Source organism: Lissotriton vulgaris, chromosome 5, assembly GCF_964263255.1.
Source record: "Lissotriton vulgaris chromosome 5, aLisVul1.2, whole genome shotgun sequence".
Lineage (NCBI taxonomy): Eukaryota > Metazoa > Chordata > Amphibia > Caudata > Salamandridae > Lissotriton > Lissotriton vulgaris.
Genome location: NC_141693.1, coordinates 60,547,961 through 60,575,334, shown reverse-complemented (window position 1 = coordinate 60,575,334; position 27,374 = coordinate 60,547,961). Strand labels below are relative to the sequence as shown.

At 48.5% G+C, this 27,374-nt stretch overlaps 1 protein-coding gene across 1 annotated transcript in view; it reads left to right on the top strand.

Annotated features, from left to right (window-relative positions):
• Window positions 1–27,374, top strand: part of LOC147710158 (E3 ubiquitin-protein ligase TRIM39-like) — a 115,518-nt gene that overhangs the window by 21,751 nt on the left and 66,393 nt on the right. The window contains exon 2 of the mRNA XM_086920841.1: window positions 20,858–20,953. Within this exon, the coding sequence (XP_086776967.1) occupies window positions 20,858–20,953 (96 nt within the window). The remainder of the gene's footprint in view (window positions 1–20,857; window positions 20,954–27,374) is intronic.

Here is a 27,374-nt window from a genome sequence, read left to right as displayed (position 1 = left end):
ATTGTGCACCAACGCGCTTCCAGGATTGAACAGCTGACCAGCAAAGGCTGAGGCGGGACTGCGAGGACCAGCGTGCCTAGCGGCGCGGATCGGCCGCAGCTGGTCCTCTTCCCGCCCCTCCTCCACTTAAAATCTCATCGGAGTGAGTGCGCCTTGGGTCCCTACCTGATAGAAGTGCAGCTCCTGCTTTTCGCTTTCCTTCTGCCACACCGCAGCGCCTCGCGGCCCCCGCTTCGCGGGAACCGCTCGCAGGCAAAGACTCTGTCCAGTGCGGACTTGGCTTCCTGTCCCTCGCCGTGCATTGTGCACCAACGCGCTTCCAGGATTGAACAGCTGACCAGCAAAGGCTGAGGCGGGACTGCGAGGACCAGCGTGCCTAGCGGCGCGGATCGGCCGCAGCTGGTCCTCTTCCCGCCCCTCCTCCACTTAAAATCTCATCGGAGTGAGTGCGCCTTGGGTCCCTACCTGATAGAAGTGCAGCTCCTGCTTTTCGCTTTCCGTCTGCCACACCGCAGCGCCTCGCGGCCCCCGCTTCGCGGGAACCGCTCGCAGGCAAAGACTCTGTCCAGTGCGGACTTGGCTTCCTGTCCCTCGTCGTGCATTGTGCACCAACGCGCTTCCAGGATTGAACAGCTGACCAGCAAAGGCTGAGGCGGGACTGCGAGGACCAGCGTGCCTAGCGGCGCGGATCGGCCGCAGCTGGTCCTCTTCCCGCCCCTCCTCCACTTAAAATCTCATCGGAGTGAGTGCGCCTTGGGTCCCTACCTGATAGAAGTGCAGCTCCTGCTTTTCGCTTTCCTTCTGCCACACTGCAGCGCCTCGCGGCCCCCGCTTCGCGGGAACCGCTCGCAGGCAAAGACTCTGTCCAGTGCGGACTTGGCTTCCTGTCCCTCGTCGTGCATTGTGCACCAACGCGCTTCCAGGATTGAACAGCTGACCAGCAAAGGCTGAGGCGGGACTACGAGGACCAGCGTGCCTAGCGGCGCGGATCGGCCGCAGCTGGTCCTCTTCCCGCCCCTCCTCCACTTAAAATCTCATCGGAGTGAGTGCGCCTTGGGTCCCTACCTGATAGAAGTGCAGCTCCTGCTTTTCGCTTTCCTTCTGCCACACCGCAGCGCCTCGCGGCCCCCGCTTCGCGGGAACCGCTCGCAGGCAAAGACTCTGTCCAGTGCGGACTTGGCTTCCTGTCCCTCGTCGTGCATTGTGCACCAACGCGCTTCCAGGATTGAACAGCTGACCAGCAAAGGCTGAGGCGGGACTGCGAGGACCAGCGTGCCTAGCGGCGCGGATCGGCCGCAGCTGGTCCTCTTCCCGCCCCTCCTCCACTTAAAATCTCATCGGAGTGAGTGCGCCTTGGGTCCCTACCTGATAGAAGTGCAGCTCCTGCTTTTCGCTTTCCGTCTGCCACACCGCAGCGCCTCGCGGCCCCCGCTTCGCGGGAACCGCTCGCAGGCAAAGACTCTGTCCAGTGCGGACTTGGCTTCCTGTCCCTCGTCGTGCATTGTGCACCAACGCGCTTCCAGGATTGAACAGCTGACCAGCAAAGGCTGAGGCGGGACTGCGAGGACCAGCGTGCCTAGCGGCGCGGATCAGCCGTAGCTGGTCCTCTTCCCGCCCCCTCCTCCTGATCTCTCCTTAGATAAGCTGTGGCACTAACGCGCACGCGGGACGCGCGCGGGGCGACTACCGGGGCGAAGACCGGGCAAAGAGCGGGCCGTTTAAGGCCGTTCAAGGATGGCAGAGGATGGCCCTGGCCCAGAACCCCTGCACCCTCGCCCTTGATAACCAAAACGTCTAAGATGTCGACCATACGCAACAGAACTAGAAGTTGCGCGAAAAAAGCTACGGCGGTAGCCCAGGTGACCGGACCCATTGATCTTTTTATTTCACGTGTACATGAGACTATTGACCAAAGTATTGTTTTATTGGAAAAGAGAGTCTCCATGGACCTTGCAAACGCTAGGCGCTCATCCTTGGGTCCCCTGGCAAATGTTAAATCACCTGCCTTGCAGACTTTGAATAATTGCTCCCTACCCATTACCATGCCTACTAACAGTGCCCCGACTGTACCAAATACTGTTGATCTATCGGTTGCCCCATCAGACTCAGACCCGTCTTTTGAAGACCTGGAGGTTACACCTGATCTAGAAACCTGTCAGTCACCTGACAAAGCGGCGCCGAGTCTGAGCGGGCTTAACGTTGTGGAAACAGCTCCTGTACCCAAAGTCCCCCGGGGAAGGGTTCCTAATCTCCCAAAGGCTACATCTAAGGGTAAAAATAAAGTAAAAGCACCAGTTAGGAATCACAATTTGATTTCCCCTACCCCACAAATGACATCAGGTATTCCTTGCTGGGTGCAAAACATGGTAACAGATTTAAAACTAGACCTTGAAGCCACTTTAGCAGCGCAAATCAAGCCTTTAATTTCTAAAGTGGACAGGCTTACATCTTTAATACACTCTAAATGGCCACACAAAATGCAGGGTCAAGGGCCTGATCAGTTACAAGGGATTACAGAATTAGCCCCTAAATGTTTATCGAGTATCCAGCCCCCTAAAGATGTATCAAACAATGTTCAAGCTACTGCAGCCCCTGGGAACCCAGTTATATCCCTTGTGTCGCAAACCGGGAACAACTCTGTCCAATCCACAACTATACCCATTTCAAAGGTGAGGGCTCCTGTTCTGACTAACCAACACCCTGTTGTTGATAATAATACCACCACCACCATTCAAGTAAAAGATGTTGCAGGGAAATCTAATCCACCTCCTGCATCTCTTACTACGAACAAACCCGAAGGGCCAAAGTCAAAGCAGGCACGTTTTAGGTCTATTAATTTACCACCAGAGGTTTCCCCTTTTGTTGTTGTGTTGACAGCAGTCCCCCCATTGAAGGAGGGAGTAAAAGAAACTTTCACCGAGCTTAGAAATAAATGTGCTCAATGGCTCCATCTACATAAACCTCTACCTAATAACATGAACGGTGAAATCATTACCGTGCGTAGAGGGGACTGGGTGGGCAGAAGCAAGAAAACAATAGTAGGGGATGTAATCACAGTTAATTTTAGGGATGTAGGGGCAGCAAGCTATATATGTAATGCACCCAATAGTGGACCTGCGACTCAAATTAACCCACTTCCTTTGTCTTATTTTTTACCAATGTCTTCAAGACCAAACCCTCCCTGTTCCACTTTTCAAAGTAACAGAGGATCTGGGTACCCTCCACAACAAGCTGCCAAACCTTGGCTGCAACCACTTTATCCGCCTCCTTTTCTTCCACATTATGTTAATTTTCAGCAGCAGCCATTAAATGCTCCACCCTTTCCCATGCATCATGTTAAATCTCACTGGCAACATCCTTTTCATTTTCCACCACCCCTACCTCAGTCTGCTCATCAGTGGCAGCAACCCTTTCAGCCACTACAATTAGATAAACATCAGTGGCAACAAACATGGCAGGACTTGCCCCACTCCCAAGATCCCCTGTTCTCACAATTCGCCCATCCAAATAGATATGCCGTGCTAGATGAGGTAGACTGACTCAGCCCTCCCGAAGCTCTGGATTTAAACATTTCTACGCCCTATCTAGATATGGTGTGCTCTTCTTCTCCTGTCACGCCTTTAGCCGCACTTCCCGAACCTTTAATAGTGACATCCCTAACACCTCCCCTACATATAGAAAAAAGGGGTAGCCCTGACACATGTACAACTACTGTTAGCACCAGCTTAAGCCCAGATACCATCTCTCGGGAAGATGGTCCTGCCTTATTACCACCAGCAATTCAGCCAGAGTCGTCTGTTGTTGGTGACTCTGGTAAACCAGCAGGACTCTCTCTTGTTTCCTGGAACATTGCTGGCCTTGCCTGCAAATTAGGTACACCCTTCTGGACCAGCTTTTTGGGGGAGGGATTTGACCTAATTTTATTGCAGGAAACTTGGTGCCTGGACCCCATTAATATCGAAGGGTATGCATCCTACTGTCTTAGAGCAACCAAATCTAGCTCGGGCAGGGCTAAGGGGGGCCTTTTGTTGCTTTTATCTACCAAGCTGTGTGACTGTACGGTCAAATACAGTACGACCGTGGGGACACACAGCCAAGTTATAAGGGTGGAGTGTAGGAAGAATATTGATTTAGTCATTGTAAATTTCTACAACAATATTTTTGATGCTACTAGAGGGGATATTTTACTGCCTCTAGAAAGGGAAATTATCAAGGCCCTTGGTATCTCGAAAAGAAAGGCCGAGGTGGTTTGGGCAGGTGATTTTAACTTGCAGCCCTGCCATTTGTCTAAAGGGAACATCTGTGGCTTCGGCGCAGCAACGAGTAGCCATTGGGGGGGCCTGGGGGCGAGGGAGGATTCTCCCCACTTCCAACATTGCAGTTATGGTTCCACATTAAATAATATGCTAGTCACACTAGACATGACCCTGTTAAACTGCAACACTAACAACCGGGCAATAACATGCCCCACATTTACAGGCAGAGATGCAGGATCATTTATAGATCACATTTTGTTGTCTAGCAATGGAGACTATACTGATTTGTATGTAAACGAAGAAAGTCTCAGTGACCATAACAGCCTTCGTGGTAACCCTCTTGGGGCATGGTACCTCATTAGTTTCAGGTGGAAAATGTACAACCGACATAGTGCCTATTAGACCAAAGGGCCTAAGGGTCAAATGGACTGGTTTAAATTCTAAAGTCAAGCAGAAGGAGGTCCTTACTCAATGCAAGAATCAAATTAGCTACTGTTTGGATGATGATTGTGATTCTGGCTGCTTAATAGATCACTTTGTATCTATGAATAGTATTATCGATGGCATTTTCACTAAGACCCCGTCAGCCAATAGTGGTCCAAAGCAGGGGTGGTTTGATAAGACCTGTATAGTCGCCCTCCGCGATCTAAAGAATGCTTTAGGCACCAAACCACGTGTCAAGACGGATATACAATACTTTAGGGCTAGATATAAAATAGCAATTAACAAAAGGAAAAGGGTATTACAGACTGAGGCGTGGGATAAATTGAAGGAGGCTGCTGAGACTAAAAATAGCAAACTGTATTGGGAAACAATTAATAGCCCGTTTCTCAATAAAGAAAATGTTCCAGAACTAACCTCTTATGTGGCATGTAGCGATTGGGTTAGTCACTTTTCCAAAATATTCAATCCAGGAGGGTCAACTTCTGAGTCACCATCACCAGATCTAACCCCATGGTTGACCCTCTCGATGGGTATAACACTAGAAGAATGCCATGAAGCAATTTCTTTAAGTAAAGGAGGCAAGGCCCCTGGCCCCGATGGGGTCCCGCTGGATCTATACAAAGATGAAACGGCTTTATGGGCTCCCATCTTGGTGAGGATTTTTAATTGTGCGGCCGAAAGCGAATTTCCATCTACTTGGGGCCAATCGATTATTATTCCTTTACATAAGAAAGGTGATAAATCAGAGGCCTCTAATTATCGTCCAATTTCACTATTAGACGCCTCTGTAAAGGTGATGAGTAGGATTTTGCTCAAGAGGCTGGAAGACTGGGCAACTGATTTTAACATCTTAACTAGAGTCCAATATGGCTTTCGGAAAGGCCTGGGCACATTGGATCAATGTGTAAATCTGGACCTTTTAATCAATAAATATACTGTGGCTAAAAATGGCAACCTCTTTTTATGTTTTGCTGATTTGAGCAGCGCTTTTGATTTGGTTAACCATAACATTCTCTGGGAGGTTTTGCTTGATGCAGGGGCCCCAAGGGAAATAGTTCATTTTTTAGCTAGACTCTACGAAAAACTTTCATGTAAAGTCCGCTATGGCACCCTTGGTGAATGTACCCCGTTTTTTAAAGTGTCTCGGGGCATACGCCAGGGATGTGTTTTGGCTCCGCTTTTATTTTCCCTTTTTATTAACGGTGTCGACCGTTCCTTGGCCGACATCCCAGCAGATGCCCCCCTGATTGGTGGTAAACCTGTTCCGCTGTTACTTTATGCGGATGACGCTGTTCTTTTATCTCCAACACAGATGGGCCTCCAGCGCCTAATTGATAATTTTATGCAGTTTATTCAAGTTAGGCGGCTTCGTGTGAACAAAACCAAGACGTATGTAATGTCATGTGGTCAGGCAGCTAAGCAGGTAAAGCATACCTTTTTTCTAGATAAGGAAAAGTTGACTTCTGTTAAGTCCTTTTGTTATCTAGGAATAACATACAACAACAGTGGGTCCTGGAACGCGGAATTTGATGCTGTTAGAATAAAAATGCTGCGGTCTACTAGTAGTATTTTTCGTTTTGCTTCTAAACTTGGCTCACGAAGTATTTCAGATATGATGAACATATACAATGTATGTTGTGTCTCCTCTGCTCTGTATGGGGCAGGGGTGTGGGGACACTGCGAGGGTCTATCCCTGCAGAAGGAGGAAAACAAGTTTTTAAGGAGGTTGCTATGTGTTCCCCCTTCTGCCTCCATCCAGCTGATCCATGAAGAAGTCGGGATCGAGTACATTTCTGACTTAGCAGCAGTTCGGCCACTCTTATTGTGGCGTTCTATTTGGGCTAAGCCAGAGACTCGATTCACTCAGGATATTATTCTTGATTGTATAGGTTTGGACCACTCTTCACGTATATTGTGGTTAAGATACATTCACCGCTGGTATCTCCTTCTTTTTAACATTGATGTGTTCCGTGAGCCTGAAAATGTTGTTTCTGTTTCAAAAAAGGAAATCAAGACAACGTTCCTAAACTTCCGAAAGGCTGAGCGAGATAAATCCGCTGGCAATCTTGTCACTGTGAAATTTTATAAAGATTTAAATCTAACTTCGGGACTCCAATCCTATCTTGTATATGTGACTCGTCCCTCTCATCAGTATGTTTTAACACGTGTTAGATTGGGCATTGTTCACCACCTGGTTGCTTTTCCAAACACAAAAACCAGTTCAGACATACCCTGTCCGTGTGACAGTATCTCCCGGCAGAGTAGTTGCCATTTCTTACTTTTTTGTAAATTCTTTCAGTTTTTCAGGTTAAAATACCTTAAGCCAATTTTTATCAAATATAACATTCGTACTACACAAACAGCATTGATATTTTTATCCTCACTAGAGAACGAGGAAATTTGTTTCTTTTTGGCTACTTTCATTTTAAAATGTACAGCTGCCAGGAAAAGTATTGTACTATAATAATGTTTTTTACTTACCTGTCTGTACTTATGTTATACAGCTGCCAGGAATTGTTTTATGATGCTATTACCGTTAACATTCCTGTCTGTATATATATGCCTTCAATTTTAAATTTTATATCAATTTCTGTAATTAAGGTATTATTTATATTTGTAGAGGTCCACAGTATTGTATGATTACTTAATAATTTTAATTCCCAGGAAAGGCCTATTGAGTAACTCCTACTGATCCCCAGTTTGTTCATGTAAGAATGTTTCGTATTTTATAATAATATGCTGACCTATAGAGACATGATCACTTACTAATTGCTGCACTTTAGCCTTTTTCGCCTCTCTAGGAGAGTCCATATGGTGATTTTAATATTTTAACTATGTACTTTTGCTTGTATGATTTGTATGTACAAATCGAATAAAAGCTTTTGAACTTGAACTTGAGTAATTTCTCTCCTCACTGTTCAGCTTACAGGACATGAAAGTGACAGGATGTAACTGCCCGGTGGATGGATGTCTTTGTGATGGCTCCTACTGCTACATCGGAGGCGTCAGCATCTACAATGAATGGTAGATCTGGATCAGCGTGAGCCAAGATAGGAGCGGAGGAAAAGGCTGCCTTAAGTGCTTCAAAGGTGGTTTGAGCTTCTTCATCCCACTCGAAGGAAACATTCTTCCTTAACAATTGTGTGACTGGGGCCACCAGGGCAGAAAAATTATGGATAAAACTCCTATAAAAATTGGCTAACCCCAAAAAGCTTTGTCTGTCACATACGTCCTTTGGGCTGGGCCACTCAGTAATGACTGTCAGCTTCCTCTTAGTCATGATTTGGCCTGTAGGAGTAAGCATGACCCCCAAGAACTCCACGGTGGTGACATGAAATCCGCATTTACTGATCTTGCAGAAAAGGTGATTCCTTTGCAAGGTCTGTAATACAATCCTCATGTTTTCCTTATGCTCTTCAATGTCTGTGGGAAAGACAAGAATGTCATCTATATACCACGAATCGGTCCAGATACTCCCGGAAAACATTGTTCAGGAAAAACTAGAAGGCAGCTGGGGAATTACAAAGGCCAAAAGGCATAACGAGATACTCACAAAGCCCGTAACAAGTCTTGAAGGCAGTCTTCCCCTCGTCCCCCTCTCGCATCCGAACCAGATGGTAGGCTCCTCAGAGGTCGAGCTTCCTGTATATCTCAGCCCACTTCACTTGGTCCAGCCAAACCGATACAAGGGGAAGAGGGTACTGGTTCTTCACTGTGATAGCGTTCAGCGTTCTGAAGTCCATGCATGTTCGGAGCCCCCAATTGGCCTTAGGTATAAAGAAAAAAGAGGGGAAGCTGCAGGTGACCTGGAGTGACGAATAAATCCCAAAGAAAGGTATTTCTCTATGTACTGCCTGAGATGTAGGTTCTCGGGTTCAGTCAATGTGTACATCCTGCTGCAAGGAACCACTGCACTCGGTATAAGATCAATCTGGTACATCCTGTGTGGAGGTAATTCTTCAGCCATGCTGTCACAAAACACATTAGCATACTTCTGATAGCAGCCGGGCAGTTCCACTTCTTTCTCTGCGGCTGTGGGGATGTGGTGATGCAACGATAAAGCCTTGGATGGAACAGTAGGGGGATATATGCAGTGAGTGGTGCAGAACCTGGAATCCATCTTTAAAAAAAAAAAATCTTTTATTGGTTTTATCCACAAGAAGAACGAAAGAGACATGATGCTCCACAATCATCGGGTTGCAACCTGGCACGTCACTATTGTATATGGCAACCAGAACCCCCTCCCTCCTCCTCCTCCTCAAAAGAAAAAACAAAAGGATGACCTGATAGAAAAGAAGGGTCTATGGAGCAATCCCAGTAGGCTAGTAAGTAGTGGGCGTAACGGAGACAGATGTTGGTGGCGGATCCGTCAGTCTTAACAATCTGAGATATTTGGGACAGGTGAGCTCCATAAATTCGGATGTCAAGAGCACAAGGGGTGCCAACAAATCGTGAAAGGAAGCTCCGGGGTTGGTTAACGAGAGAGAGATCTTTTTCATCGCTAGAAGGGACTGTTGTGGAACCCCAATGTGTTAGAACATTCTGGACTGCCGCGCCTAGGGTGAGCTCTATTTGTTTGCCTCTCCTAGAAGTAAGCGGGAAAATTATAGCATTGGGAAGGCCAAGGAGGTTATACACTGGGAATCTCGGGACCTGGGTATCGAAGTGGGGGTCGACCTCATCTAGGATCTGTTGCCAGTGTGTTCCCGGAATAAGGCAGTCCCAAAGTAAGTGTGTGAGAGTGCCTGGGGAAACGCAGGCTCGCCAGCATAGCGGACTACGTGAAGGGTTACCGCTATGGAGCCTTACTGGGGTTATATACCAATAGGTGGCCAGCTTAGTGGCTGTTTCAATAGATGAAACATTGCGGGTCATGCGTCGGTCTCGGTAGAAAATATCCTTCCATTCTTTCGGCGAGAGGGCTCTACCCAGCTCGCTTTCCCAACGCAGTTGACCGGGGGATTTCCCGGTGTCGGGGATGGTTCGAGTGAATTTATACAGGTCGGAAGTTAAGCGTGCATCGATGTGTCTTGTAATTAACCATTTCTCAAACGGTGTGAGCAGTCTCCCCGCACCCTTCGCACCTCCCCATGTAGCACCCAGTGTCGAATCTGTAGATATCGGAAGCTCTCCGTTTCGGGAACACCGTGGTCAGTGCGGAACTCGACGAAACATCGCGGTCTGTAAAGATCAAAGAACTGTCCTATGGAGCGGGTAGCTTCTATCGTCCAGTGGTGAAATTCCCCATAGTCGAGGCCAGGTGAAAAATCTGGGTTCTGTACGATGGGCTTAATGGGAGATAGGAAAGATGTGAGTCCCCTGGCGATCGCAGTTCTATCCCAGGCTAACATTATGGGTCTTGTTACTTCTGAGAGGTACAAATTGCGATGCAACCCATTGCGGGAGAGGAATGGAACCCACCCCATAGCGGTTGGGCTGCCAGGGACCAATCCATAAATAGCCAGTGTTTCTCAGATACAGGGCGTGACCACTCCACCAGGGCCCTCAGCTGAGCCGCCCGCCAGTACGCCAAAAGATCGGAAACACCCAGCCCTCCATCTATCGGGTCTCTATATGTAAGATCACGATGCATCCGAGCCCTCTGATCCCGCCAGATAAAGCGCTCTATATCTCCCTGCAAGGCACGTAGCACACCAGAGGGGGGCATTAGCGGAAGAGTGTGAAATAGGTAAAGAATCTGGGGAAGTAGCACCATCTTCACTGCCGCAATCTGGCCTAGCTACAAGAGGGAATGTGGTCTCCATTTGTGGAGGTAATCTCAAACTTGTTTCAATAGTATTGTGTAATTCAACTGCCTAGATGGTGGAAGCCACCCGAAGACCCTGGTAGGTAATTGCGTCATGAACCCATTGAATCTGAAAAGTACGCTGGAGATATTCTAACGTCTCGGCTCTAGCGATAAGTTCAGAGCTTGCGACTTATGCATATCAATCTGGAAGCCTAAGGTAATCGCAAACTGACCCAATTCATCTAAAAATGCCGGCAGGGACTCCCGAGGATGTTCCAGGGTTGCCACCACATCATCAGCTTATAGGCAGAGCTTGTGCTCCGACTTCCCGAAGGGCGCTCCTCAAATGGCCGGATCATCACGGACTCTTTGAGATAGAGGCTCCATATAGAGGGTGAAAAGGAGTGGTGACGGTGGGCACCCCTGCCTGATTCCCCTATGAATAGGGATGGCCGCTGATGCCACACTGTTCCCCCATACCGTAGCTGTAGGGTTGACATAACTCTGAAAGATCCAATCGATAAAGCGGTCTGTGACGCCAAAGTGGGCGAGTGTCGCACGGAGGTACAGCTAGTGGACCCTATCAAACGCTTTTTCAGCATCGACCGAGAGGCTCATGCGTTCCGCCGGAAAAAGCTCAGAGCGGTCCATCAGGTGGAAGAGTCGTTTGGTATTATTGGAGCACTGTCGCCTGGGAACAAAGCCTGATTGGTCCAGATCAATCAGACCGGGGAGGTGACGAGAGAGTCTGGCCGCAAAAATACCGGTAAAGATTTTTAGGTCCACATTGAGTAGAGATATGGGGCGGTAGGAGCTGTATAGATGGGTATCCTTCCTTGGTTTAGGAATCAGGGTTATTAAGGCCTCTAACATAGAAGATGGGAAGGAAGAGGTGGGGGACGACCAGACAGAGTTAAAAACACGCACCAAGTGCCGGGCCAACGTCCCACAAAACTTTTTATAAAAACCCGAAGTGAACCCATCAGGGCTGGGTGATTTTTTGAGCTTCAAGCAAGCAATTGCGGATATGACCTCCTCCAATTGGATGGGGGCCTCTAGTTCGGCCGCCTGAGATGGCAGCAGTTTGGCTGTAGCCATGTCATGGAGGTATCGGGTTGGTTCAATTACGGTTAGAGCTTGGGCTGAGTACAGCGTTCCGTAGAAGTGTCTGAAGGCCTCCACAATTTCAGCGTCCTCACTACTTTCTCTCCCCCCGCCCCCCAGGATCTAGTACCGCTGCCCCTATGTGAGCTTGTCTTTGCCCTCCAAGGCGGTTTGTGTGAAGTCGCCCACAATGGTCCCCACCCACATAAAACGTATGCTTGAGGTGTAGAGCCGTATATTCAGCTCGGTCAACATCCAACCCCACTAGCTGTGCCCGGGCCGCCTTTAGGAGTTTCCAGACTCTAGGAGCACCAGTCCGCTGGTGGATACGCTCCAACTCAGTGACCTCGCTCATCAAGCGGTCTCGTTTTTCACGCCTATCTCTATTGTCGGCGGCCGCTATGCTGATGAAGACCCCTCGAATCACGGCGTTCATCGCATCCCATAGGATTGTCAAAGATCTGTCTGGGTTTTCATTCGAGGATAAATAGTTGGCCATGCTTGCTTCAATCTGTTGCACCATGGAAGGGCGTTGAAGCATAGTTTCACAAAGACGCCAAAAACGGTGAGTAGGGCGCTGCTGGGGCATAGTCAACGAGAGCCGCAGTGCGGAGTGGTTAGACAGAGGACATGGAAGAATCTCCACCTCTGGACCTGCTGCGTTAGTAGGTCAGAGGTAAAGAGATAGTCCATTCTGTTGTATGTTTTATGGGGGTGGGAGTAGAAAGTATAGGCCCTAGTGTTGGGGTGTCGAAGTCTCCATATGTCGGTCAGTCCAGCTTCCACCAGCAATCGCTTCCCTGCGTTGGACAAAGTCCCCGTTTGACCCCACCTATGCCCAGAACGATCCATGTCACCATCCATCACTATAAGTCCCTTCCTAGCAGGACTGTTTTGTCTGGTAGGCCCGGGAGTTCCTGAATTACTGTCTTAATGAAACCCTCTTGCCCACTGTTGGGGACGTATATCGAGGCTACAGAGAACGTGTGCATATCTAAGGTGAGGGTGTAAGCCAAGAACCTCCCTTTAATTTCCGCCCACTTTTTACCAACCTTCCCCTGGAACCTAGAAGACACCAATATAGCAACCCCATCAGTTTTGGAAGTGGCTGACGAGAACATCTGGTGAGGAAATGCCTTTGATCTCAGTCGATGGGAATCAGCAGGGGGCAGGTGCGTCTCGTGGAGTAGGCATATATGGGCATTTGAATGCTCCAAATAGGACAGAAGGGCTCGGCGTTTGGTGGGGTTGTTTAGCCCCTTCACATTGAGGGACACAACTTGGAGGTCAGGAGTCATAAGAATGTGGACGCAGATTTGCTATAGCCAACAACACTGTCCCTGCAACTTCACCAGCATACGGCCCGCCAACCCACCCACGGAAGAACCCAACTTCCTCAGATGCATCCTGCTCAACACCCGCTCTGCCCGCAAACACGCCGTTGAACTCTGGAACCTACTCAATACCAACACCCCGGACGTCGCCTTCCTGACGGAGACCTGGCTGACCCCCTCCTCGGCACCTGACATCGCCATAGCCATCCTGGAACGCTACAAGATCACCCGCAAGGACCGCACCAACGGGACAGGAGGAGGAATCGCCATTGTCCACAGGAACACTCTGAGTCTCGACCAACACCAACGACACCCTCAGCACCGCCGAACACCTGCACTTCCCGATCCACACCGACCCCCAACACCACCCTCAAAGGAACCCTCATCTAAAGACCCCCCCAGACCCCAACCGCAGTTCAGCGACTCCATCACCAACCTCGTCAGCACACACGCCCTCGCCTCTACGGACTACATCCTTCTCGGGGACCTGAACTTCCACCTCGAGAACAACTACGACACCAACTCCTCCACCCTGATCGACGACCGCGGCAACCTTGGACTCGGACAACTCGTCACAGCACCAACACACTCCACTGGCCACACGCTTGACCCCGTCTTCTCTGCGAGCACCCGCGTCTTCTTCGACCGCACCGCCTAACTCCACTGGACCGACCACCGCCGCATCCACTTCAAATTCCGGAAACCCTCCATACACCACCGCACCCAGCAGATTCCTCGCCACAGCTGGGGCAAGATCACCAAGGAACAGTTAACTGCCGCCCTCCCACAGACCCGACCGACCCCGACACCGCAGCCTCAGACAATGGATCAACGACTGCCCCAACACCCTTGCCCCGCTCAGGAAGCCCACCAACACCCACACCAGCAAGAGAGCCAGCTGGTTCACCAAAGACCTCCAGGCCTCCAAGCGAGCCTGCCGTAAACTAGAAAAAAACTGGACCCGCAAAAAAACACCGGAAAGCTACACAGCCCACAGGAACGCCACCCGCCAACACCACCAACTCATCAGATCCGCCAAAAGGACCGCCTTCAGAGACCACCTAGACAGCAATGTACAGAACAGCAAAGAGCTCTTCAGCATCGTGAAGGAACTCTCCAACCCCAGCTCCAACAGCAACGACATCCCACCATCACAAGACCTGTGCAAATCGCTGGCCACCGTCTTCCATCGCAAGATCGCAGACATCCACAACAGCTTTGACACCGTCATCACCTTGGCAACATCCAACATCCACGACCACCACCCGCACCAATCGCCTGCCTACCTGGGCCAACATCAACGACCAAGATCATGAACACCATCCACTCCAGATCCCCGGAAGACCCCTGCCCACACCACATCTTCAACAAAGCCAGCAGCACCATCGCACCCCACCTCCACAAAACCATCAACATCTCCTTTGAGACAGCGACCTTCCCAGGGAGCTGGAAGCACGCAGAGATCAACACCCTACTAAAGAAATCCAAGGCGGCCCCCAAGGACCTCAAGAATTTCCAACCCATCTCTCTGCTCCCGTTCCCTGCGAAGGTCATCGAAAAGGCCGTCAACAAACAACTAACCAGCTATTTCGAAGAGAACAACATCCTGGACCCATCCCAGTCCGGGTTCCGCAGCAACCACAGCACCGAAACTGCCCTCATCGCCACCACCGACAACATCAGGATCATGCTCGACAATGGCGAAACCGCTGCCCTCATCCTCCTGGACCTGTCAGCCGTTTTCAACACAGTCTGCCACCGCACACTAAGAGCACGCCTCCACGATGCCGGAATCCAAGGAAAGGCCCTGGACTGGGCCACCTTCTTCCTCTCCCGCAGAACCCAGACCGTCCGCCTCTCCCCCTTCCGCTCGAAAACCACCGAGATCATCTGCGGAGTACCCCAAGGTTCATCTCTCAGCCCAACATTGTTCAACGTCCACAATACACCACTTGCCCACGTCGCCCGACAGCATGACCTAAACATCATCTCCTATGCCGACGACAGCCAGCTGATCCTCTTGCTCACCAAGGACCCCCACACTGCCAAAACCAACCTACACGAAGGAATGAAGGCTGTCACCGGCTGGATGAGGGACAGCCGACTGAAGCTGAACTCAGACAAGACAGCGCTTCACCCCCTCGGCCTGGGATGACTCCTGGTGGCCAACTGCACTAGGAACACCCCCCCTCACCCACCAACCACGCAAGAAACTTGAGGGTCATCCTCGACCCCACACTCTCCATGACAAGCCGTCTCTTTCTCCTGCTTCAACACCCTCCACATGCTTCGCAGGAACTTCAAGTGGATCCCCACCGAAACTAAAAGGACGGTCACCCAAGCCCTTGTCAGCAGTAGACTGGACTACGGCAACGCACTCTACGCAGGAGCCCTGGTCAAACTTCTGGAACGACTCCAACCCACCCAGAACGCCTCTGCACGTCTTATCCTCGACATCCCTCGCCACAGCCACATCACACCCCACCTGAAAGACTTTCACTGGCTCCCCATCAACAAGAGGATAACCTTCAAGCTCCTCACCCACGCACACAAAGCACTCCACAACACCGGACCAGCGTACCTCAACAGACGACTCAGCCTCCACGCCCGCCCGCCAGCTCCGCTCTGCAGACCACGCCATCGCCATCGTCCCCCGCATCCGAAGAGTGACCACCTGTAGCAGATCATTCTCCCACCTCGCCGCCAAGACATGGAACACCCTCCCCATTCGCCTCCGACAAACCAAAGACCTTCTAACCTTCAGGAGACTCCTCAAGACCTGGCTCTTCGAACAGCAGCAGCTCCTCCCCCCTCCCCCCTCACCCCTCACCCCCCCCCCTCACGGGTATGTAGTGCACTTTACAAATGCTATGATTGATTGATTGATTATAGGAATGGAAAATGAAGTGCAATAGTATAATACCACCCTTGATATACATCGGAGGAGGAGGAGACAACCTAAATGAAAAACCACAAACGTAAAGGAAGAAACATTCCAATGAATAGTTCACAAATGTCCCAGGCATTTAGCCTGTGGTGAGACGTGGGATGGATAGCAGGAGCCCCCACAGCCCCCACCCGCCCGGACCCGGCCATAATAGCCGGTGTGACCCTACAAAGTGACAGAAATCTGCACCTCAAAATTTTATAGGTCAATCTGCGTTGTTGGAGTCCTCTGACAGGGTCTGAAGGACTGCGGAGAGTTCTTAGGCAATCACATCTGGATCCGGACGAGAGCCAGACGGCGAGCCGCCGACTCTCTGCCATCGGCCGTTGTCCCCCCGTCGGGCGGACACTGTGGGTTTCACCGGCCCGGCGTGGTCAGACTCCGGCAGTTGCAGAAGAGATGTTGCTTCATCCAGAGAACATATTTGGCGGAGTCTGCCCTCCCATTTGAAAATTAGCCTAAATGGATGCCCCCAAGAGTAAGCGATGTCTTTGGATCGGAGAAATGCGGTGATGGGGGGTAGTCACGTCGTTTCTGTAGAGTGGAGGCCGCTAAGTCTTGGAAGAGAAGAGGCCTACAGGAGCGAAATTCAATGGGACGGTTGGACCGTGCCTCATGGAGAATGCGCTCCTTAAGCTTGAAGTCATGGACACACGTCAGGATATCGGGAGGAGGGGTCATCAGAGATCTCTTGAGACCCACTCGATGTGTCCGGTCCAGTCGGATCTCCTGGCCCGGGGGACCTTCCAGGATGTGACGGGTCAAGTCCATGACGAAGGCCTCAATGTCTTGCCCTTCTGTCCCCTGAGGTACCGCCCAGATCCGAATATTATTTCGACGAGAGAGGTTCTCCAGGTCCTCCACATGAGATTGAAGATCCAGAAGTTGATTGCGCAGCCTGAGTACCTCCTGTTGGAGCGGGGACACCTCTTCATCTCTGGCTGCTGTCTGATTCTCCAAGTTGGCCATTCGTGCCCCCAGAGAATCAATGTCTTTGAGATCCGTGTAACAGGCCTTCAGGCCCTGTCTGCAAAGGTGTCTCCCCGACCCTTGAGCCGCGCTAAAGAAAGCTGTGCAAAATGTCCGTTCCTGATGGAAGCATATGTGAGGTGTGTCACGCAACTGGGGACACCTCTCGGTCGGTGCTCACTGGCAATGTCTAGTGGATAGCGAAGGCTCTCCCTCGTGATGGTGCCCAGGGATAGTGAAGGAATGCCCAATGTCAGGGCCACCAATCCCTGGACGTGCTCCCCAGCTGCGGCCCACCTCCTAGAACTGTGAAAATGAGAGGACCTCAGACCTACAGGGGTAAGAGGGCTCGAAGCGCACATCGCCGTCACCTCTAGGGCCCCACAACCAACGTGACACTTGCTGATGTAGGGGCTCCCCTTATCCTTATCTCTAAGGTGTTGCGGTGCTAGGCAGCCTGTCAGTGTGCGGCATATACAGTGTCGTGACTGGTCCCTTGGTGTCTAGCTCTTCACCGTCATCAACACTCTCCTCCCAGGGAGCACGGGGGGATGGCCTTGTCCGTCTTCGTGCAATGGTCTGGTAGGAGGGAAGTATTGTGCCCTCCTGATCGAATCCGTCCGCTCTAGCGTAGTCTTGGTGACTTTTAGTGGCGAAGTATGTAGAGCCCGACTGCGCCGAGAGGAAGGGCCCAATACTCTTAAGTGCGCCTGGCAGTCTATTGCACAGCAGTATGGTTCACCTCAGCAGGGGCAGTGGGTATATGCCGCACTTCACATTCCTCTCTGGGGGCGTTTGGGAGCAAAGCACCAACTGGCAGGGCACAATAACCGGAGGCACCGCCACCAGTCCAAAGCTTGGCACAATGCACCTCCTGTGGAAGTTCGTCGGTCCCAGTGCATCTGTGAGGGGCCCCGATAGTGATGGGCTCTGGGGTGCTAGGGAGCGCACGCAGGGGCATGGCCTACAGTTCTGGCGCACTCAGCCGTCAAATCGCGCTAAGTGACGTCTCACCTTAGAGGGGATGACACAACTCCTACTGCGGGTTTATATCCACGCCGCCATCTTGTCTCGGTGAAGGAGGTACGCTACATGTGCTCCAGGCCCCGGGTACCGGCGCCTGCTCTCTTCAATCCTCCCACTTGCGGCCAGTGTACAGCGGGGGACACCCGCAGACTGAAGCGAGAACGTCCTCAAGCCACCGTGCCGGACTCTACCGCTTCCGATCACCTCCGCAGCAGGATGGCCGCCGGGCCCTTCCAGCGCGGCACGTCCTAGGCTCTGGAGACGGGAATCAAGCAGGCGCGCTGCAGGAAAGGCACAGTGGAGATGCGAGGACTCGTCTCTGGTCCGGTCAGTGTCCAAATCTGCCAGAAGAGTTGTGCTTGTTCAATCAATCAATCATAGACATTTATAGAGCGCACTACCTACCCGTAGGGTCTCGAGGCGCTGGGGGGGGGGGGGGTGCCGTTACTGCTCGAACAGCCAGGTCTTGAGCTTCTTCCTGAAGGAGAGGTGGTCTTGGGTCAGGCGTAGGTCGGCAGGGAGGGAGTTCCAGGTCTTGGCGGCCAGGTAGGAGAAGGACCTTCCTCCTGTGGTGGCTCTGCGGATGCGTGGTACGGCGGCGAGGGCGCGGCTGGCAGATCGTAGGTGGCGTTTGGGAGCGTAGAAGTTGATTCGGTTGTTGAGGTAGCTCGGGCCTTGATCGTGTAGGGCTTTGTGTGCGTGGGTGAGGAGCCGGAAGGTGATTGTTGAAGCTGTGCAGGTGAGGCCCGGGTAACGGACAGGAGTGGTGGGTAGGCACGTCCTACTCTGCTGCCATCTTGGACACGCCCCCATCCATCTTTAATGTCAAGGTAGACCAATCAACGGTTGGATCATGCTTCTGGAGCCAAGGTAACCCTAAAATCACCCTATATTTGGGAGCTTGGATGAAGTCAAATGTAATTAACTCACAGTGGTCGTCCTTATACCATACCTCGTGCTCCCTCATATTAAACCGAATGGGACCGGATTCTAAGAGTTTGCCATCCACCGCAAACACACCCTCAGGGGTTCTCTTCTCAAACAGTTCTACTCCCAGTCTGAGGGCTTCCTTTTAGTCCACGAAGCAGCCTGTGGCCCATGAATCCACCATGACTTGGATATGTTTTTTTTCTTGACCCACAACAAACTCCATGTTGATGAAGAAGTGTTCTGAACTATCACTGGAATTGTTCTTCACTGAAGGGATTTCACTAATGCTCAAGGATTCCCCTTCCATACTTCTCAAGCAAATCAGTTTCCGACGACTTGTCCGCTGCCACTGCGCCCATTTGTCCAAACTTGGGACGACTGTTTCTAGGCTTAACAGGGCACTCGCGGAGGTAATGCCCTTTCTTCCCGCAGTATAAACATAGTCCCTGTTTCCGCCGGTATTCCCGTTCATTGGGTGTGAGAGAAGCCCAGATTGCCCCTATCTCCATGGGTTCAGAAGGAGTCAATCCATGCTCGGAGGTCTTTGGCTGGTCAAAGCGCTGAGGTACTCGTTCCCTTCTTCTGGGGTCACCTTTAAGTTCCTTCAAGCGATGATCCTGGCGCAATGTTAGTTTTATCAACCCGGGGCAGGTTTTTCGTTGAGGATCCACTTGCGCTAGAACATCTTTCAGGTTATCCCGAAGCCCTTGATAGAATATGCCACCAATCGTCGGAAAGAGTTGAGGCATACCAACAGATCCTTGCTACCTTGCTTCAATTCAAGCAACTCCTTACCTGCAGAAAAAGTTTCTGCCCTGCGGTCAAATGTCTTTTCGAACTCCTCCTTGAAAGTGTCCCAATCATGGAGGAGGGGGTCGTCTCATCTGACTATAGGGACTGCCCACTGTGCAGCGTCCCCTGCTAAGTATGAGATCACGAAGGCTACTCGTGATTAGTTTGTTGAGAACATCCTGGGTTTGCAATTGAAATGAAGCATTACTTGGGTCAGGAACGCCTGTACCTTATGCATATCCCAATAATATCTTTCGGGAGAGGCCAACAGGATCTGCGTGAATAAGAGGTTTGTGTCGAGGGAGGAGGGGGGGCGTAAAGATCGATAGGTTTACGTTGGAGACCCAGGTTTAAGTCTGTGGCTGTTCTGAGCTGGTGGCATAAAGGAAGAATTCAATCTTCATGGGGTTTAACTTTAATACATTAGTTGACAACCAATGAGATCAGGACAGAGTATGAGGATGCCATTGGGTGAGGATATTTTAGGTAGAGTTGGGAATAATCTCTATATTGATGGATCTTGATGCTGCTGTCTGTAAGGATGGATCCGAGAGATCCCATCGAGAGGTTAAAGATGATGAGAGAAAGGATGGAGCCCTGAAGTACTCTGCTGTAGACGGGGCATTTCTGTAATCTTGTGGAACCTATTTGTAAGAACTGGTGACAGTGAGGTAGGATGTGAACCATTTCAAGACAGTGTCTTCGAAATCCATCGTGTTTTTTGTGCGTTGATCAGGGCCAGCTGGTCGCCTGTGTCGAAGGCTGCAGAGAGGTCCTGGGGGCCAGGGGTCGTTCTTGTTGTGGAGGGGGAGGGTGTTGTTAACTACTTGTAGTGTGGCTGTGTCCGGGCTCCATACAAAGTTATTGCACTTATAAGATGTGTTTGCTTAGATATTTTCACTTGGTTCTGTGTTGTTTTGGAATGTTTGATAATGTCTCTAGGACAACGTTTCTTCTTTAGTGCCAAGTCTATCTGTTTCCATGCTTTAGGCATAAAGTGTGCACAATGTCAAGTAACATTAAGTGTCAGTGATGAAGCTGGTTTCCATGGACCAGGGATTCTGCTGCTAGGTCCTTCTTGGCAATAACCGGACCCACAATGGAACACCATTGTCTGTGTCATTGTCTGTGATACTTAGGGCTGGTGCCCACAATCCTGATATGTGTGGCTGGTACTAGCAATACTAATGTATGACTGGTACGTACAGTCTGGGCACGTGTGGCAGGCACTGTAGTGACTCTTTTTTTGTAATTAAGACCACACTCTACAGATCTACTCTTATTTCTTGCTCTCTCATCCCTACAGGTGAAACTTCAAGAGTGGCTGCTTGTCCTGAAGAAACAGGAGGGATATTTTCTGGAGTCTAAACTCAAGGAAGAGGAACAATATAAAACCATGAGGGTGAGTGGCTGCTTGTATCTGTGGGTCTGTATATGTCTGTGCCCATGTCTTTGTGTGGCCTCTTAAAGTTCAAGACACACAGAGACGGATGAGTCACCCTACAGAATGGGTCATGGTCCCCACCAGATAAATATACTGACTGGAGTTACTGCACCTGGATATTGGGGCTGAAATCGGACAAGGGCGCGTCCTTAAAAAAACATAAAATCAAGTATTACTCTTCTGACCTTAAGGTAGTACTTGCATACTCACACGGCGTGTGTTAGAGTATGTGTGTAGAGGGGTGGCATTATCTGGCTGGGAGTACGTACCAGCATGTGTGTGTGCATATGTGTGTGTGTGTGCATGTTCACGCTTAGGTGTACGTGTCTAAGTATGTGTTCATATATGGATAGTCTTTGGGAGTACATGCATGTCTGCTCGTCCCTATATCTGTCGTTTTTTTCGGCATGGACTACTGCTTGTGTGTGTCTCCATATTCATATATAAATTTTGAGCCACAGAGTATACAAATACATGTCTTTATGCATGTGTGTTTGATGGTTGTGTATGCTTCAGTCTGGATTTATTTGCTGTAAGTTTGTACCTACATAAGTGGATGCCTGCCTGTGGGCTTGTATATCACAAGGTCTGGTGGCATTTGTGTGTGTGCAAATACATGTGTGCATCTGTGAGTTTGTGACATGTATGCATAAGTCTGGAGTCATACTTCCGTGAGATTTTATATGCATCGGTGTGTGAGTATATTTGTATGGATGTGTGTCTATGAGTCTGTGCATGCATGGACTGAAGAAATCCATCTGTGAGTTTGTACAAGGTTTGTGTGTGAGTCTGCAAATCAATGTGTGTGTCTGTATGAGTGTGTACCTCTGTGGATGTGTGTATGTATGGATTTGAAGTTATCTATCCATCCATCAAACCGAGCAAGCATAGTTTAAGGCATTTCCTAAACAAAGGTTTTAGCAATGTAATAATGCTACGGTATTGTATATACATCGTCGAACACAATAAATAATATACCTTCCTCTAGACCTCTATTTCTTTACCTTGTAGTATGAATCTTAATGGATTATAACTACATTTTGTGAAACATCATGGATACATCATCATCTTATTCAAAAATTGTATTTATTCGTTTTAGTTGGTATTTGTATTCATTTACATTGACAGTATCAAAACAGGGAAAAATGTAATCTAAAAAGACATACATATTAATAAAAATCTTTTTGTCACAAGTTTTACTGTTTTATACATTTTCTACATAGACCAACAATTTCATATCTTTATATACACACTAGCAGCCCGTCCCGACGTTGTCCGGGGTAGAAAATGTATGTGTGTAATGTTTGTAATGTTAAAGGATAATTTATTTTAAGATTTCACGGTATACAACATTTTTGGTTTCATTGGAATGTGGCCGTTGATTTAGTACATTGCCAGACCTAGAGAGTGCTACTTTTAATGATGTCTTGGCGTGAGTGTGCGTTTTTGAGTGCTGTTTTCAGTTTCAGCACGTTATTATTTTTTGGTTGTGTGTTGGTTTTGATTGTAAGTAATTTGCTGTCATCAACTTACTTTTTTTTGAGTGGTTGTGTGAGTGCCTGCCTTTTTTTTTTATATTGAACTTTTTTGTTTTGTGTCCTGGTGAGTGTTAATGATTATTTTGAATGAATTTGCGTTTGATAGGGGTGTTTCCAGTGCCTGTGCGTTGTCGTTCTATTTATGTTCTTCGTTGTGCTTGTTGTCCGTCTATGTAGTTGTTTGATTGGGTGTGCGTGATCGTTTATTTAGTGGTTTGAGTGCCTGCGCGTTATTTAGTCCTTTCTTTGTGTGTGCTTGATGCTTTCACATATTAGTGTGGCGTGAATTTGCGTTATCTTTACTTCCTTCGTTGTCTTTGCGTGCAGATTTGGAATGTTTTACCGGTGCAAATGTGCGTGCGTGAAGATTCAGAATATTTGTCCTGCCTAAATGTGTGTTTGCGAGTGCTTGTTTGAGTGTTAGCGATGTCTCCTTTTTTTCTCCGTAGTCTGCCTGGCTTTGTGTAGCCGTGTGACGGAGCCGTTTATAGTATTTCGGTAAGTGCCCAAAGCAAGTTAAAGTGTAACGCCAATGCGGCTCGTCAATGTCCCCGGAAGCCGCCTTATTTTTTTTGTTTACTTCCTTCCCTCTGACATCGTTGTCGCGTCCAATCATGACAATGGTATGTTGGCACGTGCTTGCTGTCGGTAGCCGCGCCCCTTTGTGTGCAAATTAATATTGTGGATTTGCACTGCCACGATACAGCCACATTGATGTGGCCATTTACTACACCATAACGCGTCGCTGCGGGCATTTACTATAGAATACGGCCATATTTTGAAAGCTGCACATGAAGCTGCGGGCCCATTTACACGGCCAACATCCATAACGCCTCGCTGCGGTCAAGCGAGGCCACGCCCCACAACCACGCCCACGATACGCCCACATTGACGTGGCCATTTACTACACCATAACGCGTCACTGCGGGCATTTACTATAGCATACGGCCATATTTTGTTTGTAGTACGCGCCCACTTACACGGCCATATATGATTGACAGCCACGATACGCCGACATCCATAACGAATGCCTTGCTGCGGTCAAGCGACGCCACGCCTCACAACCACGCCCACGACACGCCCACTGGAGTAAAGGTGGCTAACTCTGAGGTTGATGAGACGCCACACGCCACGCCCCCGTGCCCCACGATCACGTCCACGACACACCCACTGGAATTTAACACACCCACGACAACACCCACAAGGGACTACTTTACACCCTATGTTCTTTGACCTTTGTAATGTATATGGTGGCCAGATGTATAGTCTATATCCATCTGCTTAAACTACCCTTTCCAATGGTGTATTGGGTGTTGTGATTGGTGCTGTAGTTCTTGAGTTTACCCGCCTCAAGGTTTCCAGTTCTCTCTTTATAATAGTAGTATAGATTCAATCTAGTGCTCTTCACTGGACCCCTATAATAATATCATACACTAATCACGTAAACAGAATCACATTCACACTCCATCACACCTGTTCTCAATTACACCAATAAAACTATCAAACAACCCCAAAAGCACATACACATCCTGGTCAGAAGGGGATATAGATAGTGTGAATCTCAATGACCGTGTTGTGGGTTGGGTGCATACAGTAAGGTCGACGTGCGTTTCGGTGGAATATATCTGATGTTAACCACCTTCTGCAGGACCTTCTTTAAATCATATATCTTTCACCTAGTGGTAGGAGTACAGATAATAATGATGCAAGAAAAAATCTCAAATGGTTGCCACCTTCAAATTGACAAACTATTGGTAAGTCTGCTGGGTCAGTTCTAGATGACTCCTATTATAAATGTAAAAGTCTGCCCCTAGGGAATGATAGCATAGATGCAACTAACACATTCTCCTATTTGGGTGTCCTACCTGATCATTCTGGTTCATGGAACCCGGCGGTTAAGAGCAGAACTCTTCTCGTCAAAAGGTAAATCGGGGCATTGATGAATATTTCTAATAAATTGGGTAAAAGGCCCCCGGGGATACTTCTTAAAATTTACCAAGCTAAATGCTTGAGTATAGCTATGTACGGGGCAGGAGTCTGGGGATACCAGGATGTAGTCATAATACAAAAAGAGGAAAATACTTTTTTAAGGTTTATATTAGCAGTACCGCAGAGCTCTTTCATTTATAATTGCCACAATGAGCTGGGGATTCCTTATATCTCTGATTTGATCAAGATGCAGCCTCTGTTACTATGGCATAGAGTTTGGACGTCTAATAGTACAGAGTTAAACAGAGATATTACTGGAGACTCCATGAGTCTATTCCACGCAAACAAGATCACTTGGCTGAATTATATCAGAAGATTTTTAATAGACGTGGGTGAACCTGATTTCTATAGTAACCCCTAAACATTGAGTACGATTTCTAGGAAGGATTTTAAAGTTTTTTTGTCAGTCGCACTTAGAGTTCCTAAGAGCGGTTTCAGAAATGAAGAAAAGAACTGTTATCCCACACCTGTTAATTCTTGTATCCCCCACTATTCAACCATATCTGGACTGGTGTATAGGAGGATATGACGGGTATGTTCTTACAAGACTCAGATTTGATAGTTTCCATCGATTAGTCAGCTTCCCTACATTAAACGATTGGACCAGAGACCTTTGTCGGTGTCCTCGCGATGAGATGTCTTTCCAGTCGACAATACATGTGATTTTATTTTGTAAATGTTGTAGATTAGAAAGATGTAGATGGATTTTGCCATTGTTGAAGAGGGGGCTGGAGGCAATGCGGTCCCGCCTTTCTATATTTACGAGTGCTGGAAAATGTTTATTGTGTGGGTGTTACGAACGGATTCCTGAAGTCCATATTGGAAAAAAAGGAAAAGTATAATATGGGAAACCCACCATGAGGCTGAATAACGTATAGAACTCTTGTCATAAAAGTCAAAGAATTAACTGAAGAGAAGACTGTAAGATTCAAGTGGTATGTAAAGATGTAATTACTGTGTGTATTTTTTTTAACTACCTTCTGTAAGTTTTTAACATGCTTCTTATATGATTTTTAATATCAAAACAACCAAATCAAGTTTATTTGATTTGATTTGACTCCTATTGAGTTAGGGTTTGTGAAAATATGTTATCTTTAGTTAATGTCCCGCATGCCAGCCCGCACGGGACATCTCTTTGGATTCCATGTTCTGGCGTAGAATGTATACCTTTGACATGTCGGCAGTTGCTGCCGGGAGACCTATGCACCAGGACGAATAAAGAAGAGCTCCTCATCTTACCACTTTGTGTCTTCTTTTTATTGGCGACGCGGACCCGCCTGGTGCTGCTGGTTGTCCCAAGTGTTGCTGGACGTCTGGAAGCTTCTTTCTCGATGAGGCTACTGCGATATTGGTTGATCGCGTTTCCTGGCTGCCTGCTTTACACGCGAGTCCTCCTGTCTTCGTGTTTGCTTTTCTGTATCTGCTCCCCGTGAGTGCCTCTCTGAGGATTATTTCATTTTGTTCGATTTTTGCTGTTTGGTAGTTTCTGCACGTCTTTCCGTGCGATCTTGCACGCGCCAGCTCACACTGCTTCCCAGCTCTACGCTGCATCAGCGTGTGTCGTCACGTCAGTGTGCGTTCCAGCTTGCGTTTCAACTCTCATTCTGACGGTTACCATGGTGCCATTCTAAACTCCTTCTGAAGCGCATTACTTCATTGTTTTCTGCCGCATTCATCATGTGTGTGTTGTTGTTCTAATTTTACACGCATTATGTGGTCTTTGTGACGATTTTCAGAACTGAAACCTATATTTTCTTGTATTACAGCAGACTCGTGATTTAAACCTTGCATTTTTGTTTAATCTTCACTTTGTTGGCTGGGGCAGCAACTCACCCACGCAAATGGAGAAAGTGGCCACTCCACCTCTTTTTTACAGTCTTACAGTCTCCTGGTCCGCCTCCTATGATTTGGAAACAGTGGAAAGCAACTTTTGAAGCCTACATTGATGCTATTAATGGTGATACCTTCACCTCTATAAAAAAGAGAGCGTTGCTTGTTTATAATTTAGGAGCTGAAGGCAGGTCTATTCTAGGGACTCTACCCCTAGAGGAAGCGAGAGTATCCAATGGTTCTCGTGAAGAGGTTGACTCATTGGTGATTGACGAATATGCTTCTCTCATAAAAACGTTGGATAAAAGGTTCAATCCAAAGCACAATATTGTTCTGGAACGTCACAAATTTTTGCAACGTGCACAGATGCCTGTAGAGTCGATCGACTATTTTGTTGTTGCCATAATGATCTTGGCTGTGAATTGCAACTATAGGGAGTTTAGGGATGAAATTATTCTAGACCAATTAATTGAACGCACATGTGACAGGAAAGTGCATGAGAAACTTTTGACCTCAGATGACCCTGATTTGGAGACTGTGTTGACTCTTGCCAAATCTGTTGAACATTCCCAGTTTTGCATGAAGAAACTAAGTACACCTACCACTCCTACACCTGCGTCATCTGAGGTTAATTTAGTAACGTCCAAGGTTCCTCCAAAAACTAATAAAGCTACTGTTCCGGTACCTTCCAGAACTACCAACACTACCTTACCGGGAGCGTTTGTTAACAAACCCAGGAATGATGCTCAAGCCTTGTCATGTCATCGCTGTGGTAGCAGGTCGCATCTGGGAAATTTCAAGTTTTGCTTTGCTATTAATCAGTCTTGTTTTAAATGTGGAAGGAAGGGTCATCTTGCACGAATGTGTAAAATTGCTTTTTCCCAAAGGGCACCGTCACAAAGTGTGAAGAATATAGAGTGTGAGAATACCGATGGTGATGATGATGATAATTGCCATGAATTATGAATGTTATCGGCTTCCCCCATGGAAGCAGAAGGTATTGTAGAGATTGCATCTCTTAA